Source organism: Muntiacus reevesi, chromosome 1, assembly GCF_963930625.1.
Source record: "Muntiacus reevesi chromosome 1, mMunRee1.1, whole genome shotgun sequence".
Classification (NCBI taxonomy): domain Eukaryota; kingdom Metazoa; phylum Chordata; class Mammalia; order Artiodactyla; family Cervidae; genus Muntiacus; species Muntiacus reevesi.
Genome location: NC_089249.1, coordinates 55297931 through 55319033, shown reverse-complemented (window position 1 = coordinate 55319033; position 21103 = coordinate 55297931). Strand labels below are relative to the sequence as shown.

General features: G+C 42.9%; 1 protein-coding gene across 4 annotated transcripts in view; it reads left to right on the top strand.

Moving 5' to 3' along the window:
* Positions 1-21103, top strand: part of MRTFA (myocardin related transcription factor A) — a 124115-nt gene that overhangs the window by 78096 nt on the left and 24916 nt on the right. For all 4 annotated transcript variants that reach the window (XM_065944442.1, XM_065944434.1, XM_065944426.1 and 1 more), the window contains exon 2: positions 8714-8779. In XM_065944442.1, coding sequence (XP_065800514.1) covers positions 8773-8779 — 7 coding nt within the window. In that variant the 5' untranslated portion in view covers positions 8714-8772. The remainder of the gene's footprint in view (positions 1-8713; positions 8780-21103) is intronic.

Below are 21103 nucleotides of genomic sequence, written 5' to 3'. Positions count from 1 at the left end.
CTGGGAGTTTGGGATTGACAGATACACACTGCTGTATTTAAAATACACAAGGACCTACTGTAAACATTAAGTAAATTTTAAAAATTCTCAGATGATTTTATTTGTGAAGTAAGTGTTGAGAATCCCTGGAGTGGGGAAATAATACAAGGATAAGAATTCAGCAGATTTGGTTCTAGTCCTGGCTTCTGCTTTCTAGTATTTTGTTGAGAATTTTTGTGTCTGTATTTATAAGGTGTGTTGGTCTGTAGTTTTGTTGTGGTCTCTTTCTCTGGCTTTGGTATCAGAGTAACTAATAGAGTTAGTTGGGAAGTGTTCCTTTCTCTGTTTTCTGGAAGAGTTTGTGAAGGATTATTACTAATTCTTCTCATAACTGGTAAAATTTACCAGTGAAGCCGTCTGAACCTGAGTTTTCTTTTGAGGAAGATTTTAAGTTAACAAGTCAGTCTCTGCTTTTTATAGGTCTGTCTGGGTATTCTGTTTTTTTTGTGTGTTTTTTTTTTTTCTTTCGCATCAGTTTCAATAGTTTGTACCTTTCTAGGAACTGGTCCACTTTATCGAAGTTATCTAATTTGTTGACATTCGGTTCTTCATGGTATTCTCTTTTAACTGTGTTAATTTCTATAGTTGGTGATAATGTCTCCTCTTACATTCCTGATTTTTGCATCTGTTTTATCTCTCTTTTCTTGGTCATCCTAACTAAACATTTGCCAATTTTGTTAATCTTTGTAAACAGCAAATTTTTGGTTCTGTTGGTCTTCTCTTATTTTCTACATAATTGCTTTATAATTATAATAATTTAACTTTCATTCTTCTACTTACTTGGGTTTAGTTGCACTTCTTTTTCTAGCTTCTTAAGGTGAAGTCTTTACAGCATGTGTTTGAAGTCTTCCTTCTGTTCTCATACAAGCATTTAAATCTATGAATTTCCCTCTAAGCATTAGTTTAGATATAGCCCATAAATTTTTATATATTCAGTTCAAAATACTTTCTAATGTCTCTATTATTTTTCCTTTGACCCATTGGCTATTTCAGTTCTGTTCAGTCGCTCAGTCTTGTCTGTCTCTTTGTGACCCCATGGACTGCAGCATGCCAGGCCTCCCTGTCCATCACCAACTCCCAGAATTTACCCAAACTCATCTCCACTGAGTTGGTGATGCCATCCAACCATCTCATCCTCTGTTGTCCCCTTCTCCTCCCGCTTCCATCATTCCCAGCATCAGGGTCTTTTCCAGTGAGTCAGCTCTTCACATCAGGTGGCCACAGTATTGGAGTTTCAGCTTCAGCATCAGTCCTTCCAGTGAACACCCAGGACTGATCTCCTTTAGGATAGACTGGTGGGATCTCCTTCCAGTCCAAGGGACTCACAAAAGTCTTCTCCAACACCACAGTTCAAAAGCATCAATTCTTTGGCACTCAGCTTTCTTTATAGTCCAACTCTCACATCCATACATGACCACTGGAAAAACCATAGCCTTGATTAGACGGAACTTTGTTGGCAAAGTAATGTCTCTGCTTTTTAATATGCTGATTAGGTTGGTCATAACTAGCCTTCCAAGGAGTAAGCGTCTTTTAATTCCATGGCTGCAGTCACCATCTGCAGTGATTTTGGAACCCCCCAAAATAAAGTCTGTCACTGTTTCCACTGTTTCCCCATCTATTGCCGTGAAGTGATGGGACCAGATACCATGATCTTAGTTTTCTGAATGTTGAACTTTAAGCAAACTTTTTCACTCTCCTCTTTCACTTTCATCAAGTTAGCTCTTTAGTTCTTCACTTTCTGCCATAAGAGTGGTGTCATCTGCATATCTGAGGTTATTGATATTTCTCCTGGCAATCTTGATTCCAGCTTGTGCTTCCTCCAGCCCAGTATTTCTCATGATGTACTCTGCATATAAGTTAAGTAAGCATGGTGACAATATACAGCCTTGGCATACTCCTTTTCCTATTTGGAACCAGTCTGTTGTTCCATGTCCAGTTCTAACTATTGCTTCCTGACCTGCACACAGATTTCTCAGGAGGCAGGTCAGGTGGTCTGGTATTCCCATCTCTTTCAGGATTTTCCAATTTGTTGTGATCCACACAGTCAAAGGCTTTGGCGTAGTCAATAAAGCAGGAGTAGATGTTTTTCTGGAACTCTCTTGCTTTTTTGATGATCCAGTGAATGTTGGCAGTTTGATCTCTGGTTCTTCTGCCTTTTCTAAAACTAGCTTGAACATCTGGAAGCTCACGGTTCACATAGTATTGAAGCCTGGCTTGGAGAATTTTGAGCATTATTTTAGTAGCGTGTGAGATGAGTGCAGTTGTGCAGTAGTGTGAACATTCTTTGGCATTGCCTTTCTTTGGGATTAGAAGGAAAACTGACCTTTTCCAGTCCTGTGGCCACTGCTGAGTTTTCCAAATTTGCTGGCATACTGAGTGCAGCACTGTCACAGCATCATCTTTTAGGATTTGAAATAGCTCAACTGGAATTCCATCACCTCCACTAGCTTTGTTCGTAGTGATGCTTTCTAAGGCCCACTTGACTTCACATTTCAGGTTGTCTGGTTCTAGAACTGAGTGATCACACCATCGTGATTATCTGGGTTGTGAAGATCTTTTTCTGTACAGTTCTTCTGTGTATTCTTGTCACCTCTTCTTAATATCTTCTGCTTCTGTTAGGTCCATACCATTTTTGTCCTTTATTGAGCCCATCTTTGCATGAAATGTTCCCTTGGTATCTCTGATTTTCGTGAAGAGATCTCTTGTCTTTCCCATTCTATTGTTTTCCTCTGTTTCTTTGCATTGATCACTGAGGAATGCTTCCTTATCTCTCCTTGCTATTCTTTGGAACTCTGCATTCAAATGGTTATATCTTTCCTTTTCTCCTTTGCTTTTCGATTCTCTTCTTTTCACAGCTATTTGTAAGGCCTCCTCAGACAGCCATTTTGCTTTTTTGCATTTCTTTTTTGTTTGTTTGTTTTCTTTCTTTTTTTTTTTGCTTTTTTGCATTTCTTTTTCTTGGGGATGTTCTTGCTCCCTGTCTCCTGTATAGTGTTACTAACCTCCGTCCATAGTTCATCAAGCACTCTTATCAGATCTTGTCCCTTAAATCTATTTCCCACTTCCACTGTATAATCATAAAGGATTTGATTTAGGTCATACCTTAATGGTCTAGTGATTTTCCCTACTTTTTTCATATTAAGTCTGAATTTGGCAATAAGGAGTTCATGATCTGAGCCACAGTCAGCTCCCAGTCTTGGTTTTTGCTGATTGTATAGAGCTTCTGTATCTTTGGCTGCAAAGAATATAATCAATCTGATTTAAGAGTGTGTTATTTAATTTCTTCATATTTTTGAATTTCTCAAATTTTCTTCTGTTGTTAGTTTCTAATTTCATTGTAGTCAAAGAATGTACTTTGCATCATTTAAATCCATTTTACCTTATTGAAAGTTGTCTTATGGCCTAGTATATGATCTGTCCTAGAGCCAGTTCCATGTATGCTTGAAAAGAATATGTATTCTGCGGTTGTTGGGTGGAGTGTGTTGTTCAGGTCTTGACGTTCTTGAAGATTTTCTGCATATTTGTTCATTATCAAGAGTGAGGTTGATTGTAATTCATGAGCAGATAAATGAAAACATTCCTTATTCTAAATCATTTAAGTATCATGAAGTTGAATTAAAATGGAGAAATCTTCTAATGTTAGTTGTATCTTAGGAATACCAGAAATGACATCTTATTTATTTTCTAGTGTACTCGTTCTTTTTATTTTAGTATCTTACTATGGCGATCACTTTTAATTCTCATGAAAACTCATCGTTTCAGAGTCAACTCCAAGGAGGCCTGTCTTTCAGTTGATCATTTCTGGGTTTCAGTATCCTCCTTGGAACTATGAGAACCTCCATAGCTTAGAGTCAAATATCTCAGTGGGGGGTTGGGGTGGGGAGAAAAGATTTTTGAGAAGGCTTATTTACCTTTTGCTCTCCTCAAGCATATAAACCTCACTTTTTGGACTAGCTTGTAATATCTAGTCAAGGAGCATTTCCCTTATTCCCCAAATCAGCAAGTTTATTTTGGAGCCTTTTTGTAACATAAATGTTCTGAAAAGCTGCGATCAAATTCATGGTCTTTTGGTTAGGTTTAAAGTTTCACATCCAGATTTAAAGAATGGAGAAGAAGATTTATCAGTGTTTCTGACAGAGCTGAGTTGGGATGTTTCTGCAGTCAGAATCTTCACTGAAGAGGTCTTCGTCCTGAGCAAGGATGGTACAGGGGTTTTGCTCTTTCCCAGTTATTCCTGTACTAACTCTTTGCTCTTCTCTTTTATTTCCCTCAGAACTCACACTTCCCCTCCCTATTCTAGAATTCTTGGGGAAATCAGTACTGGGTGATTACGAATGAGGTAGGAGCAACCTGCTGAGCTGCACATCTCCCTTCCCAGTAAAATACAGAACTTCTGACCAGTGGGAGCCACAGAGCCAGACTTGGGAACACACCACTTGGTTTTGATTTTTCTTTCCAGACCTGATTGATTTGATTGTTTGATACGTTCAGTCCTTGGGCATCAACCCTTGAATACCATCGGCTTACCTCTATGGTCTTACCAGGCAGAATAATGTCAGGTTCCTCCCCTTGCTCTAATTTCCTGAGTAGCCAGTTGTTCAAATAGTAGTTGATCACCTTTATTTGAAATAGACTGAAAACTTGATTATTTTCGTGGGGAATGGAGAACCTCAGGTTTCCCACTTCATGCTTTGTTTCTTTTCTTTCAACCCTTTACTGGCAGGCAGCTCAGTTGATTCACTATGCATCAGCTTCAAAGACATTTCTTCATCTGTATATAATAAGCTGCTTGCACAGATGCATTTAAAAACAGATGATATATTAAATTTGTGGAATTCAGTAACAGTGAAGGTATAAAGGCTCATGCTTGTACATAAATAGGTATTTTTGTTTAGTTTTTTATTGACTTGGGGATTGGAGAGGAAATCTAAATGGTGATATACAGTAACAATTTATCACATTCCTACTTTTTAAAATTTCCTTGATCTAGCACTGTGTTTGAAAATAATCCCTTGAACTACTGTTAGATATATCTTGGTGAGGGTGGTTGTGTATTAAATTAGGTCCTCTTAAATATGCTCCTGATTTGAGTACCTTTTGCAGTGAATACATAATATATGACTCTTATGGTATTTAAATTATTGAATGATTTCTTCTAAAATGAATAATCCCAAGGCCTAGAAACAAAAAGGCATTTTATTTAGACTGCTTAGAATTAAGAGGAATTAAGATAGACTAAGGAAAGGGGAAATTCATGTAAATACTGTTTCTTTGTGGTCAGACATCTTAGAAGAAGGATTGTTGTATATATACATGGCCAGACATATACCTTACACCATAATTCTGAATTTGCTGCTTATTTTCCTCCTTATAAACATTGTTAGAGTTAGCAGGGATTATGCAATGTATGAAATAATACATACCTACTCTGAGGTTGTACCCAGGGCATACTGATAACAGGGTTCATTCTTTTACATGAATGGGAAACTTGGTCAGATTTCAGATTAGACTAGAGTTTGGTGTTAACTGCTGAGAGGCACAAATGGAATTTTCAGATAACTGAACTTTCATTTAGTTTGAGATGGAAAAGGTTTATTAGATGAACCTTCCTCTTTGAACTAGAGGCATTTTTTAAAAAAAGCAACTAAACTCCATGAATCATAGACTTAACCTTTTGGTTTCATGAAGCAAGAAGTTTTTTAGTCAAGAAGTTTGCATAATGGATTCTTTATGGCCCTATCTATATATGGGTTTTTGGAAAGGTGTGAATTGCTATTTCAGAATTATTCTTGGACAGTAGATGTATTTTTCATTAATTATTTCTTTTTTTGAAGTGTTCAGACTTACTGTATTAGGTTTCCCTGTTCTCTGAAATCAAATCAGTTTGATACATTTAATCATTTTCCAGTAGCTCATCTTATACGGGGCCTTAGAAACACTGTAAAAGGTAACACATAGATCCCCTTTTCCCCTCTTTCTTTATCCTGCCTGGCCCTCCTCTTTCTTCCAAGGAAACATATGGCACAGTATTAAGTATTTCCCTTCACTTTAGAGTCACAGAGACCTGATGTGAATCCTAGTTCCTGCGCTTTTGTGCCATCTAACCTAAGGTAAAAGTTTAAAGGTTTGATCCTTAGTTTTTTCATCTGTAAAATGGAGATAATAATTGTAATATCCCCATAGGGCTTTTTTTTTTTTTAAGTCTGTCAGTCATTTAATACAGGGCTGACACATAGCAACCTTCAGTGACTCTTCTTATAGTTTTATTATTACTGTTGCTGCTGATCTATAATTTATTCTGAAATCAAGTTCTTAATTTAAATTTATTTTACTGACGCTGATCTCCTGGACTTCTTTGGCCCTGGCCTGAATCATCTATGTCCCTCAGCCCCTTTGTCTCTCTTGGCACAGAATGAACCCAGGAAATCACACTCTGGACCTGTTATCTTAGCAGCACAGGCTTTCAGGAGACTCTGGAGAAACAGAGAAGTGGGGAGCTCAGGTTCTGGAATCAGAATGCTTGAGTTCAGAACCTGTTGTACCTCTTATTAGTGGATAACCTTAAGGAAATTACTTAATCTCTCTGGGCCTCATTTTCCTTACCTGTAAAGTAGGATAATAATACCTATTCTGTGCATTGGGGAGTTATGAAGATTAAATGAGTTAAAACATGAAAAAATGTAGGTCAGTATCTAGCACAGAGCATAGGTTCTATCAATGTTAGCTATTAGTGTGGCTGTTGCCACTTTTATTCTGCAAGGCTTTCTTATTTTTAACAGTGTTAATTTGTAAATGATGATAATACCCTCCTATTTAGATTTCTCTGACTATATGTATCATCATTTAGAGATGTAGTTCAATTTAAGAAACAGTTGTTAAATACCCACTGTGTTTGAGTGCTATTGGTTGGGAGAGCATCATACATTAATAAGATACATTCCCTGTCCTCCAGGAGTTTACATTTATTTGGGGGTAAGTATTACACAGGGCAAAATATCTCTATACTTTTTATAACAGATATAAGGTAGTTCATCGGAGGCCTGGAGTAATTCTTAATTGGGAAGGTCAGGTGAAAAAGTGATGAGATAGGCATTTCCAGGTGAAGTGAATTGTGAGTAATTGGACAATCTGGCTTGTGGTGACTTAGAATGGGTGAGGGCTTCCCTGGTGGCTCAGATGGTGAAGAATCTGCCTGCAATGCGGGAGATCGGGGTTTGATCCCTGGGTTGGGAAGATCCAGTGCCATCCCTGCAACATGAGAAGGTGTAGTAAACTTGGTAAAATAGGAGTGTAAGGAGGTAGCAGAGTTGAAGTTGGCTTAAAAATTTTAGTGTTAGTCCTGGGGAGGAGGATGGTGATACCATTAAAGAGAAGAAGGATGGAGAGTTGATTAGATTTGAGGAGGTGGGTGGCTCAGCAGGTAAAGAATCTACCTGCAATGCAGAATACACAGGAGACACAGGTTGGATATCGGGGTCTGGGAAGATCCCCTGGAGAAAGAAATGGCAACCCACTCCAGTATCCTTGCCTGAAAAATCCCGTGGACAGAGGAGCCTGGCGGGCTACAGTCCAGTGAGTCACAGAGTCGGACACGACTGCGTGCCTAGGCACAAGTGATCGGTTTTGGACCTGCTGAGTCTGAGAGACAGTCAGGAGACTGGTTCCTGGTCTGCCATTTTGGGAGGCCATCTTAAAAACTGCTTTGTGGGTGGGAAAGACGGACGTTAGGGTAATGTGATTCCTCATAGATACAGGTCACCCTCAGATGGGACTTGCAGGACCTTAGATGAAGACTTATCACAGAAGGGAACTTCCCTTGGCCCGTGAGATCCTCTCAACCTTCCTTTTCTGAACATGTTCTCGCTTCGCTTCTGAATGGAGGCCTTTGTCATTCCGCATGGTGTGCAGTGGTAATAATACCCTTTAGGTTTCACTCACATTTGAAATAAAGGGAATTGGCTTTTAACTTTAAAAAATTCCTATTAACTTGTTACATCAAGTGGTGTTGCCAGAGTAGAAATAGGAGAAAACCCCCGCATCGCCCTCCCCTAGCCCGGATGTGCTTTGAATCACCTAGCTTTGTGTTTCAGTCAACAGAAGACGCTCAAAGTGAAGAGGAAGAGGCAGAGAAGAGTTGTCTTAATGGTAAAATAGTTTCTGGCTGAGGGAAATGCATTGCTTGGTGAAAACAGGTATACTTTCTAGATCCAAAAGAAGATTTTACAAATAACCAATACTCCCTGATCTGTAACTCGCTGCACTTAACCGTGGTAAACATTTGCCACCAGGAGGAAGGCGTAGAACAGCTAGAGAAAGCCTTTTCTGCTGGGCAGTGGTCCACATTACGTTTTCTTTGAGTTAAGAATTTGTGTTTTTTCAGTCCTGGAGGAGGACACAGTGTTGTAGGAGGTTTTGAGCAATAGGCAAGACTCTGGTACTTTGTGGATTGTTATCGCCCTGCAAGACCCTTCGCAACTTCCTCTGCCGCCCACAGCAGAATACGGAAGCCCTGCTGTATCAGGCCACTTCTGCAATTACAGCCGCAGTTACTGGGGATCCTTCTTTCACACTACACCCTTGTGTGTCGAGGCTTTCTTTGCATTTGAAAATGTGTCTTTTGTGGTGGAACAGCCGACTGAGCCCTCATCTCCCCTCTCTCTTTGCTGTCCTGCAGTGCTGCAGTTGAAGCTCCAGCAGCGCCGGACGAGGGAGGAGCTGGTGAGCCAAGGGATCATGCCGCGTAAGTACCCCCCTGCCTCTCAGCCCTTGATGGAGGTGCTTTGGGGACGCGGTGTGTGTACCCATGTGCCACGGGAAGCACCTAACAGAAAACAGGGCCACCGGGTTCTTTTTTTGCTTCTTTCTTTATCATGCTTGCCCAAGTTCAGGGCCTCTCACTTGGCCATAGTTAAGAGAACTGTGCTCATTGATCAAGTTCAGAGAAACAACGTTAGGTTTAAGGGTGCCATTGAATCACCCTTAGCTTGTGAACTGCACCTTTAAATGGGTTTCTCCGCCCTGTGCCACTTCCCTTTGTAGGAGGAACAGATCTTGAGCTGGGGTTCTGTGAGGAAGAGCTCTCCCCGCATGTGTTTTGCCTGAGTGTTGGGGTGCTTGGAAGGGATGGCCCTTTCTCACCTAGTATTCCAAGTCAGCCCCAGTTTTATTTAGAGTGAGAGCCTCAGATACCCTAGCATGGTGTAACTGGAGTCATTGATGGGGTATCACAGGGGGCGCTCGGTGCAGAATCGCATCACTTGGGAGAAATAAAACCCATCTTGGAATCTATTCAAAGTAAGAAAATTTGCCTTTAACACCAGGAGCCTTATAAAACAAGCGGAAGCTGACACCAGCAGGGTTTTGCTCTTTTTGACATTTCTTTTTGAGTCATCTGCAGAGAACTTAGGCTCTCCCTCTTCATTCTTTTCTCTTTGTGTGTTCCTGCTACTTGGGCACAGCCGAGTGAAATAAAAATTTATATATCGTTCACCACTTCCAGCTTCATAGTGGAAGGACGGATGTTTTAATTTTTTAAACCTTAACTCAGTGCCTGCTAACCTGCTGCCGCTGTATCTTGCTAATTCTCACTCACTCACTCATTCACAGTGTTTAGGTGACTGGTATGTGCCTGTGGATGCAGCAAGATAAACCCAGCTCCTGGTCTCAGGAGTCTTGTACTTACTAAGTAGGCTGATGACATAATAAACAGGGAGACAAAGAAACCAACACCATTGCTTCAGAACATCGTAAATGCTCTGAAGTAAATGTAACTGGTTGGCATATTAACAGATAATAGGGATGAGAGGGGATCACTTTGAAGAAGTTGGTCAAGAAAGGCCTCCTCGAGAAGGAAATACCTAAGCTGAGATCTGAAGGATTAGACGGGACCAGTCATTCAGAAGCAGGAAGAGGGCCCAGGAAGAAGGGAAAGCAAGTATGAGGGCCCAGTGCAGTCAAGAGCCTGGCATGTTGAACACGTCAAGGAAGCCAGGGTTGCTTTGCCTGGTGAGTGAGGGCAGAGTAGGGGCCAGTTAAGATTGGCAGGATGGGTGGGGCCAGAACTAGAGCCCTGTCAACCACACGGAGGAGGTAGATTCTATTTTAACTGCAGTGGGAAGCCATCGAAGGCTTTCAAGCAAGTGAAAACAGGATCTGATTTACCTCATGGTCATACCAGATCCATTTCTAAGAGCTGGAACTTCATAGCAAGTATAAAGATCCTGAGGTCTGTTTCTGTCCTAAGCATCAGCCAGGAGATTCAAGTCCTAAGTTTATCTTTTTTTTTAAAAATTGCAGATAACTACCAAACCATTTGCCCACATGCTGTCTCCTTCTCTGACCTTGCAGTCAAGTACTCTTCTCCTTAAAGTGTGGGTCCGTTAATGTGCTCAGGTCGAGTGGTGGTGTGCTTTTATAAAACACTCCAAATCTGCCAGTCTGCAAACCTTGTAGAGGAACAAGTCACCCCGTATCAATCTCCTTGTCACTTTCGCCAAGGACATCCTGTGTTTAGGATCTGCTTTTTGCCTGTGATAATCCTAGGTGCTCTAGAGATTAAAGAAATATTCAGCATGGCACCTGCCCTTAAGACAGTTAACAGTTTATCTAGGTAGTAGGATTTGTCCATAGACAACATAAAGAGCAGTTCAGTACTGACTCTGATTATAGCACTAGTTCTGAGAACATAGTGCTGCTTCTCAGAATCTGTAGTATGTTCAGGATCTGAAAACCACTCAGAGGATGAGGGCCTTACATTCTTTTTGCAGCCTTTCATTTGATACCAGGGGCTACTGGAGGTAACTATTTAGTAGGATTTATCATGTCACATTTCTTGCAGTATTCTGTGCTGTTAAGACAAATGATGCTTGAGTATTGCAGTTATCTGCTTAGATGTTTGTCTCTCCAGTTAGACTGTGAGCTCCTTGAGGAGGTATCTTATTTATATTTCTGCCCCCAGTACCTGTCACTGAATGAATGAGTGAAGACAGCCAATTGTAAAATGGTGTGTGTGTGTGTGAGAGAGAGAGAGAAAGAGAGAATGAAAGACAGACAGAAACAGATACTACTTAATTGCAAACTTGTTGGAATTCTGGGCATGGAATTTGAAACACCACTCCTGTTCTCCCAGGAGCTCAGATTCTAAAATATTCTGAGTATCCAGTTATGTACCTTGGGTGGTTCCCTGCATCTGTGAAGTGAGAGTAACTGCCCTTCCTGTAGAAATAGAAACGCCCTGCTTCTGTGAGAATATTGCATTTTCCCTTATAACACAAGCCACCTTCCACGATGGGCACAGTTTGTTTTTCAGCTTTCCCAGTGAAGAAAGTAGGTAGCAAGCTCTCAGATTGTGAGAGAGGGAGTATTGAGGCCTGGGACGAGCTCCCGGTGTGAAGAGCCCTGCTCTTCAGCGTACCTGGTGATGTGCAGGTGGGGCCCAGAGTTCCCAAAGATGAGGCTCTTTTCTCCCAGCCCCTCACCTTCTGAGTAACCCCACTTCCTCACCACAGCCCCTCGCCACCAGCGTAACTCCTGTTATAATCTGGGACATTCTCTGCCTCCCTGACACCCCACCAGTCCCATGCTCATCCTTCGCTCACGTCTTTCAAAAGAAAATGTGACTAGTGCTGGAGGCAAATCGTAACTGATCAGCAGTTTGTTGATTATTGAAGACTGGGAGATCTGGAAAGATAGCATCTGGTTTGAAGTGCCCGTTTCACTTCCATCTCGCTTGCCTGAGGAGTTTCTGAAAAGTGCCTTTAATGTTTAAGTTAGCTGTACAATTTGGGAAAGTCGTTAAGACCCTCAAACCAGGGGAAAAGAGCTGTGTAGTCATGGCCGTATTCTGCCTCATCAATTTCTGTTTATGTCTTTTATCCAGTTCATCTCGTCCCGATCTTTCTGTAGCTCTGGGAAGAAGAACTCACCCACCTTGTTTCACGAGGCGTTCCCACAGCTCCCACAGGGGCCTCTGGCTTCCAGTCCCCACATCATGTCTGTGCGGCAGGATGTTTTCAGGGGCTGCCCTGCCTTCGGGGTTGTTCACGGTTTTGCGTATCGTTCGAAGTTGGACAGTGGCCTTCCCGTAGAATTCAGGGGATTTAAGAGCCTCTCAATTCCCATACACCTCTTTCTGCTGCTTGATATGCTTTGCTCATGGCATCTGAACTATGGGGTATAGAAGTCGGTGGTTTCTAATGTGTTTCTAAATAGGATCAGTTCCCAGACTCCCTCATTCTCATCATGTAAACCTATGTCTCAAATTTAACACTACTTAAACCGTACCAAATACAGAGTGCCAGACAGCAAAGAATTACATATTGCAGTCCCTACGCTTTCTTTCCTGATATCTGAAGCTCTGCATATCTTGAGGGAAGAGGAGAGATGGCACAGATAGGAAGCTGGTGTTTAAGTCCAGATATTAAGGAATGCTTTTGTATTTCAGATGAAGAGTCATGGAAGAGGTGGGTCCTGTGTGGTTCACTTTGTTCTCAAACAGAGCTTTCCCCACAGCCTTTCTCTCTGACATTTAAAGTTGTACAAGCCAGAAAGTTAAGGTGAAAATTAAGAAAAATATTCTGGCAGTCAGGGCTGCTGTGGAGGAATAACCTTTTAAAGGAAAACGTGGAAGCTCTCCTGACCCAAACAAATGACAGAAAGTCTCCTATAATCTTCCTAGATATGAGAGAAGAGCCTCATTTGTCTGTTCCCTCTCAGCCTCTTGTTATTCTACCGTGAGCCCTTGAGGAAAAGCAGAGATCACATTTTCTAATGCCTCAGTTACCCCTTATCAGTTCATTATTGCCCCGTATGCATATAGTAGGAAAATGTCAGTACTTTGGCAAACCCATGAGGAAATCATCTGTTTGTCCAGTAGGTTAGGGACTTCCCTCTGTATTTCTTGAGTGAGCTTTTTAAAAAAATTTTTTTCATTTTAAATGGTGTTTCTGTGCACCTAGCCACTGCCACTGGTGACACTTTCTTCAGAATTGTTGGGAGAATACACAGAGTGTGAAGGCATCACAACTCAGGGCAGCCAGGGTCAATCCAGAGGCCTCTCGATGGGCCTGGGCCCTGAGAGGTACTCGGACTTGATGCTGGGTGAAAACGTGAACCAGTAGTCAGCGAGTTTGATTGGCTTGTGGATCTGCTAGTGGGCCCCGTGTTCTCACATTGAAACTGGAAAAAAATGGTCTTGTGTGATGGAGTTCCTGCAGCTCTCTTTTTAGTAAGCTTTACCACATCTTGACTCCTGAGCCTTCAGTTCTGCAGTTCGACCCCTTTGTCAAACTTCAGCTGTCGGCCTTGGCCAAGTGCTGCAGAGATAGCTCCTCTAAGCTGGCATTTTACTGGCCCCATGTTAGCTGGAAGTCCTCTGTTCATCTGACTATAGCAGTCTCTGTATCAGGAAGAAATGCCTTCTAAACTCTGACAAAAGATTATTTAACGGCTGAAAGTGTCAGGATTAATTTTTACGATCTCTTTTCCTCTGTAGCTGAAATTCTTCTTAAAAATAGTATTTTTGTTATTTGTAACTTGGAAATTATTCCTTATATTATTCTTCATCAAAGGTATATAAACTTTGTTTCAAGATTCTCTTTCCTGAGTACATACAGATAAAATCCGTTTTGGTGAAGCTCTTTTAAAAATAGCTCTTGGTGTTCGTAACTCCTGAGAAGATAAACCAACCTCCTCAGGCCTCAAAATTTCTTGTAATAATAAAGGAGCTGTGATTTAACTTAGTCACTCTCAGTCCATCTTTATTAAATACTGAGATCCATGGCATCTTTTCCCCAAGTTTCCATGAATTCGAAAGAACAACCCCCTATACCAGCCCTGTCCAATAGCACTTTCAGTGTTGATAGCAATATTCTGTGACTCTAGCCGCTAGCCACAGGTACCCCTGAGCACTTAAATGTGACTAGGTTGAGTGACAAACTGAATTTTTTAATTCAGTTTTAATCAATTTAAATAGTCACATGTGGGTGGTGGCTGTTACATTAGACAAATAGGATTTTAGGCTTTATTCAGCCACTTAGAAGCAAGGTGACTTTGGACAACTCATTTCACTTTTCTGAATTCAAATTCTGTTTCTATAAAATTCTTATCTAACGTGGAAAAAACCTTAAATGTCCATCAGCGGATATATGGATAAAGAAGATATGTGTGTGTATGTCTGTGCACACACACACTGGAATACTCCTCAGCCATAAAAAAAGAACGAAGTGATGCCATTTGTAGCAACATTAATGAACCTAGAGATTATCATACTAAGTAAAATAAGTCAGAAAGAGAAAGGCCTTACCATATGATATCACTTTCTGTGGAATCTGAAGTATGACACAAATGAAACAGAAAGACTCTCAGATGTAGAGAATGGCCTTGTGGTTGCCAAGGAGGGGGAGGTGAGGGACAGATGGATCGGGAGTTTGGGATTGGCAGATGAAAGCTATTATATATATGTATAACTGACTCACTTTGCTCCACACCAGACAATAGCACAGCATTGTCAATCAGCTATACTTCAATAAAATAAGCAGAAAAAATAAAGTTCTTCTCTACCCTACAGTTAATTTTGGAGATAAATGAAATGATGTGTTGTTCTTACTTTTGAGATATGGGCAGTATTATTTGCAGTGAGTGGAACATTTGCTTGGATCTGCCATCTTGGGCATCTGAAAGTAGCTTTTAATATATATAGCTCACTAACTTCTGTGAAAACCAGTGTTTGGACACAGGAACTGTCTTTCAGTAAATAAAATCCTCCTTAATTTCACTTTCCTCTCTACTCTTGGATTAAAAAACAGTTGCTGAGCGACTTACCTGGAGGAAGACTCTGCACTTCCACTGTAGGGGCGCAGGTTTGATCCCTGTTTGGGGAACTAAGATCCCACATGCCTTGAGGCACAGCCAATAAAATAAAAGCAATTTGCCGAAATTGTTGGGAGTCAAAGAACCACTAGCCAAACACAGTACTCTGTTAAGATTGTTCCCCTTTTAGTTGTATATTAACAGGACTACTCTTTTTATTAGCTTGCCCTCTTCATGGTAATTTTTTTTTAATCTCTCTTAAAACAAGTAAGTGGATAGGTTGGAAATAATGTATATATTTTTAATTTCTGGGCAGCTTGCCAAGAAACTGAAATGTTCACCAGAGGGGACACAGTGGCGATTCCAGCGCAGATGAGGGTCTAGTTTGAGGACAAATTGCTCCCTTTTTAAAAAGCTTACTATAAAGATGGAAGATGACAGGCTTGCAGGCTGAAAGGAAACGTTGCTTGTTTTGATTTGGAGTGAAGTGTTGGCGTGTGCGAGGCGCTCTGTCTGGGAGGGCCTTGCATGCTGACGCGTTGGGTGGGGCTTGGGTGAGGCGGGCTCTCCCTGGGCCTCGGCCCTTCCCGCTGTGGTCTAGCCCACTTGGGAGTCACAGAAGCTCTGTGCGGTCATCTCTGAATAGCCGTCCCTGTGAGCCAGAAAAGTCTGGACAGGATTGGCCTGCACCCCTTTCCAGCAAGAGCTCAGAAAAAGACTTCCTCCAAAACCTGCAGTTTGCCCCTGGCTCCAGCCCAGGCGGGGACCCTGGGCCCGTGCTTCTCTCGGGGGCTCACTCTCAGAGCTGTTAGTGTGGCCCCCTCGGCTCTTTCAGATGCATAGATACCTTTGGGTGAAAGAGCTGGTTTATTTCTGCCTTTTCTTTTCAATTGAGATATGGCTGGTATACATGATATTTGTTTAGGATGTACAGCATAACTTTTTTTTTTTTTTAAAGCAGAGAACTCTGCCTATCTGAGATGCCATATCCTCAACTCAGGAGTGAGACCATTTAACTCTAGTTCGATCCCAGGTTTAAAGGACATTTGGGAAACGCCATGGTCAAGTGTGTGTTCCAGGATTGGGGCTAATCTGATCCATGGATTTGAAGCTGAGAGAAGACTGTGTTAGCACATGGCCTCAGGAATCTTCTCTGTCATCTCAGGAGAAGACCAGCTGGGCATGTTGCTCCCTGGCATTTGACGTTGCCTTTCTGAGAGGTAGCAGCCTTCTCATCTCTCTTCCTGCTGCTGTAGGTCACCATCAGTGTGTTCCTACGTCAGGGGTCAGTGACTAGCACGGAACTGCCTTCTTGTCCAGTTGCTATCAAATCCTAAAATAGACTCTAGAATGAGTTGTATGTTCTATGCATTTTCGTTGTTGAATCTGAGGAGGAATCCTACAGGGAACTCTCTTGCACAGACCATCAGAAGTAGTCTTCCTGATATAGGTTCTTGATACAGTTTAATACCTAAAATGTATGATAGGTATTCACTTTCATTTAATAGTTCTGGAAGTATCTGAGATACTTTGCCACATCTTTTCAAGATAGTGAAGGAGTTTATTAAGTCATTTGTTGAAGCTACATACTAACTTTGCTTAAACAATAAAATCCTAAAGAATTATGCATTCAGGGGAGCCCTGATGGATATCTGATGATGGTGGTGATTTTAAATCCTTCAGCCTAATGAGAGGTTATTTGTAGAGGAGCGGAGGTGATTCGGAGCTTGTATCTAACAGAGGACCTAGACATTTTGGTTATGGGGCTTCAAAAAGGTAAGTATGTGTATGCTGCAGCATGGACTATGTATTGGAATAACGGACTGATCTGGAGCACTAGGCTACGCTGTGGTGTGAAAGCTGGATATAAACAGGGCTGGCAGGTAGGCCAGAGACAAACTTGGAAGGCCAAGTTCAAAATATTTGACCCCTCACATTTTAAGCTTTTGAAATTCACTGTACCTGTTGGTATTCATGCCATGCAGAATTGTGCGATGACTTTTACCTCCCAGTCTCGAGTCTTTTGCCCCGTCAGTGGGGTCCAGGTTGAAGACCCGGGAGCACCTTGCACTTCCGACAAGGAAAGGCTGAGCATCCTTGAGCCTCCATTTTTAACCTTCGTTCTTGGTTGTTGGCTGCCCTGCTGGTTTGGGTGGGGGTGACAGCCCAAGTGCCAAAACAGGGGTGGTTGGCCAGCCTGCTCCCACAACAGGATGTGCGCGGAGCACGTTTCTGCCTGTTAGTTTGGACCCTTGCTTGCCCTGGAGTGTGTTACCTTTCCCCATACCCCATCACCAAGCCTTTTCTTTGACTCTCCTGGACTTAGTTCTGGTTTTCATTGTCATGGCCAGTCCCTAGACTGTCGACACAGCTCTTTGGTTAGTATCATTATTGCTGGTTATTTTTGTAGGCATTTTGGCATGACAGATAAAAACAGAAAGACAAAAAATGGAAGTCAGCCCCAGTTAGCTCTTAGCATTTGACTCCACACCCCACACGTTCTCTTCAGAAGAAGAATGACACAGAAAAAAAAATATAAAACAGTAACAATGCCAGAAGCTTATTAAGCAGAGCTTCCAGCAGATGGTGGAGCACTTTCACTGTAATGCTGAGAATCACTGCCGCAGGGATTTGTATAGTTGCCATTTTGTGGATGAGGATACTGAAGTGCAAAGGGATCAGACGCCTTACCCAAGGTCACAGCACCAGTGGAAGACAGAGGTGGACCCAGTCCGGATCTTCTGGCTCCAAACCCCAGGCTGATTCATGAAGATCACAGTCTAATGATTCTTACTGATAGTGGAATTTCATGATGCTGGCTTGATTATGCTTACCAAAATGTCAGCTTCGTAAATATTAAAAATTGAAAACAGTGTCAGATCAGGAACCAGGGTTGGTGAGGAAAAGTGAAAGTTAGTGGGGAGGGTGTATGTGAAAGTAACTCCATCATTTTTAAGCTATCTATCAAAATTGCTTCCAAGTTGCTGCTTCTGAATGCTGACTTGGAGGCCATGGGCATCTCTTCTCTGTCTCAACAACTCTTAGTTAAATCAGAGGTTGTGGATTTTTTTTTTTTTTTTATGGTGCCACTGATATTCCTTGGGAAATCTTGCATGTCTTCTCATTAGACGGTTTCCCAGGTAAGTAACCCAGAACTCAGCACACAATTTCCAGGGATTCATAGATGGTCTAAAGTAGTACAGCGTGCCCCAGATTAAGAGCCCCTGCTCTGCCTGGGTGTGAAGTCACAGGGGAAACTAATGTTGCCCTAATGGTGTTGTGAACCCTCACACTCCAGTGACACAGCAGCCTCCAAGCTCCCCATCCGCTCACCCTAGAGCAAGGGCTGCATTTCTGGAGCTGCCTTCCATGGAGTGGGATGGCCAGGCCAGCCCAGGCCAGACCCAGCGGCAGCCTGTGGAGTCCACCCTGGCTGAAGCAGGCCCTTGTCAGGGTGTGAGGAAAACGGCAAACAGCCCCTGATCCGTTGACTCTCAGAAATCCGTACTTTGCAGCTTGAAACACTGACCCTGAAAGGGGCTCAGGAGATTCACCTCCACCCGCCTGTGGGCGCCTGCACAGCCAGCAGACGCAGTTCTGAGCTAGCTGTTCAGAAGAGTTGTGCAGACCTTACCGGTATACTGTCTAGTCATGTAGCCCTGGGGGTGGAGAATGAGCAGTAAAATTCTTTTTTTCTTGTCTGCAGTGTCACCTCTCCCTTCTGGGCTAGGGAGACAGGGGTTTTCACATTTTATTGGCACCAGCCTCCTCGAAGAGCTTTTACTAAAGATTAAAATTCTTGACACTCAGAAATCTGCGTTAAATTCTTACCCCCTGAGACTTCATAAGCAAGTACCCTCCAAGATTTCTGGAACCCCACTTGGAGAAACACTGGACAAGGGTCGCTGGCCTCGCTCCCCTTGATGGGCATAGAATGCTGTTGTTCACCTCTCTGCAGGAGTCCTAGAGTGGAGGGTAGCCCCGTCCACCTGAGTCAGGGGTCAGTGATGGATCCCAAGACAGTTGAGGTTGTTGCGGTGTGACTGAACGCAGGCAGCTGGAGCCCCTCGTCTCCAGTGCTGGGAAAAGCCCGCCTGGCTGCCGCCCGAGTGGCCTTGCGCTGTAGCTCTGGTCAGATGGGCAGAGTCACTATATAGTGACTCCTTCTGCTCTGTTGACCCTCTGAGACAGGGCTGATGGGAAAAGGGATGGGGAACTGTGTGCCCCTTGACATTTTCCAAGGTTGTGTCTGAAGTCCTCCTTTCTGTCCCATTGCCAGTATTCGAGCGAATGACAAGGCGGTGTTTTGTCTCCAGAGGAAGAGCCAGGACAGGAAAGCAAGATGTAGAAGATCAGATTAAAATCTCTGTTGGTGGTTACTTTTTGGTAACTTTAAAAAAAAAAAATAATCAGAGAAGTATCTTTCCTCTGACCCACTCCCACCCTCCTCCTACCTCGCTTATGTGGAAATAGACACACATGAAAAGATCTGGATTTGGACATCAGGAGAACCAGAGTCTGGTCTTCGTTCTGCAGCCGTTTAGGATGTGACCCCACGCAAGTCAGTTCTCCTTTATAAAGTGTGGAAACAGCAGTTACTCAGGAGCTCACATCAGATCATTCTGTCTTGAAAACCTCAGGGAAAACACAGGGAAACCGTTCGCAGCAGATCTTTGTATTTACCTTACTCCCGGGAACCATTTTATCCATGGCAGGGTTGACGGGCACAATCCTGCTTTATTTCTTCTCTCAGTTTCATTTTCTCTAGTACCCCTGGAGAAGAGAGCGAAGTCCTGAGTCCTCCAAGGCCCTGTGCAGCTCCCCTCTTCCTGTGTCTCCTCCCGCTCTTCCCAGGTCACTCTGCTCTGCCAGCCTGGCCTCTCTGGCGGGTTATGCCCCGGGCCACTCTGCTTGCTGCGCTTCTGCCTGCAGGGCTCATTCCCCTCCTCTGGGTCTCAGCCCTGACATCACAGCAGCATCACACCAGGAACTCTTTCCCTGACCACAGTGTATAAAATCCTGCCCCATCACTCTCTGTCACCCATACCCAGCTCTGTATTCCTCAGAGCCTGTATTGCTTCCTCCTGTGGTAGGTGCTTATATGTCTGACATGTCATTCTTCACTGGAGTGTAAGCTCCACGAGAACATGGACATCCCAGCGCCAGCTGAACACACGGGCTCTCAGTTAATATGCGTTGGGAGTGTTAGCTCGTCGTGACGTCTCAGGGGACAACACCTCTGCACTCCACGTCCTCACCTCCTCCTCCTCCATCGGTTGAAATGAGTTTCTGCCCCCACACCTCACTGGGATCGCTCTGAGACCACTGGCCATGTCCTAAGTATCATGATCCTCTGGAAACTTGTTTTGTCTGACCTGCCTGCTGTCAACATCTTTTTCTTGAAGCTTAGTTTTTGTATCCACTTTGCATTGCTTTCTCCTACCCCTGTGAGCTTTCTCAGGTTCTTTTGCTGGGGTCTTTTTATCACCTCTGCTTAAATTCCAAGATTCTCTGTAAGATTCATCCTGGGAAGTATTTTCTTCCATCTCTCCATGACATATATAATATCATCCCTAGATGATGCTGTATGCACATGCACACACACACATGTACACACATGTGCATGCACACACACACCACTTGCACATCTCTTGAGAGGATGTCTCACAACCAGCTCACATCCAGCATGTCCCCCAGTAGGTACAGTCTCTTTTGTAATGCCCCAGGCTTATTCCTCCTGTGTCCTTTCTCTGGGGGTATTGATGGCATGACCATGTACTTGGTCACCCCGTAGTTTTCTTCTGAAAAATGGCTTCTTAACCTCTACTAGAGTGATCATGTAAATATGCAGTTCTTACCATTTTGCAGTTCTCAGTGTAATAACTGATTCTAGGTAGGTATTGCCAGTAGATGCTAAAACCATGAAGTGCTTAGGGAATAGGATTTTCACAAGGCCTCCAAGCATTAACCCACAGATTGTGTATTAATTACAGAGGGGGAATGCTTCCTTCAGAATGAAGAGATCTGGCATCACCTTTCACACTCAGCATTGCCGTCAGTTGGACAGCACGGTGCTGCGTGTGCCGCTGATGCTGAAAAGTACACTCAGCTCTGTGCTCTTCTTGCCAAAAATATTTAACCTAATCTAATCACAGGGAAACAGCCAAATTCAGATTATGTGACATTCTTTCCACAGGGCCAGCTGGTTTAGACACACGTAAGTTAGCCTCAGGAAAAGTGGAAAAGGCAAGAGTAC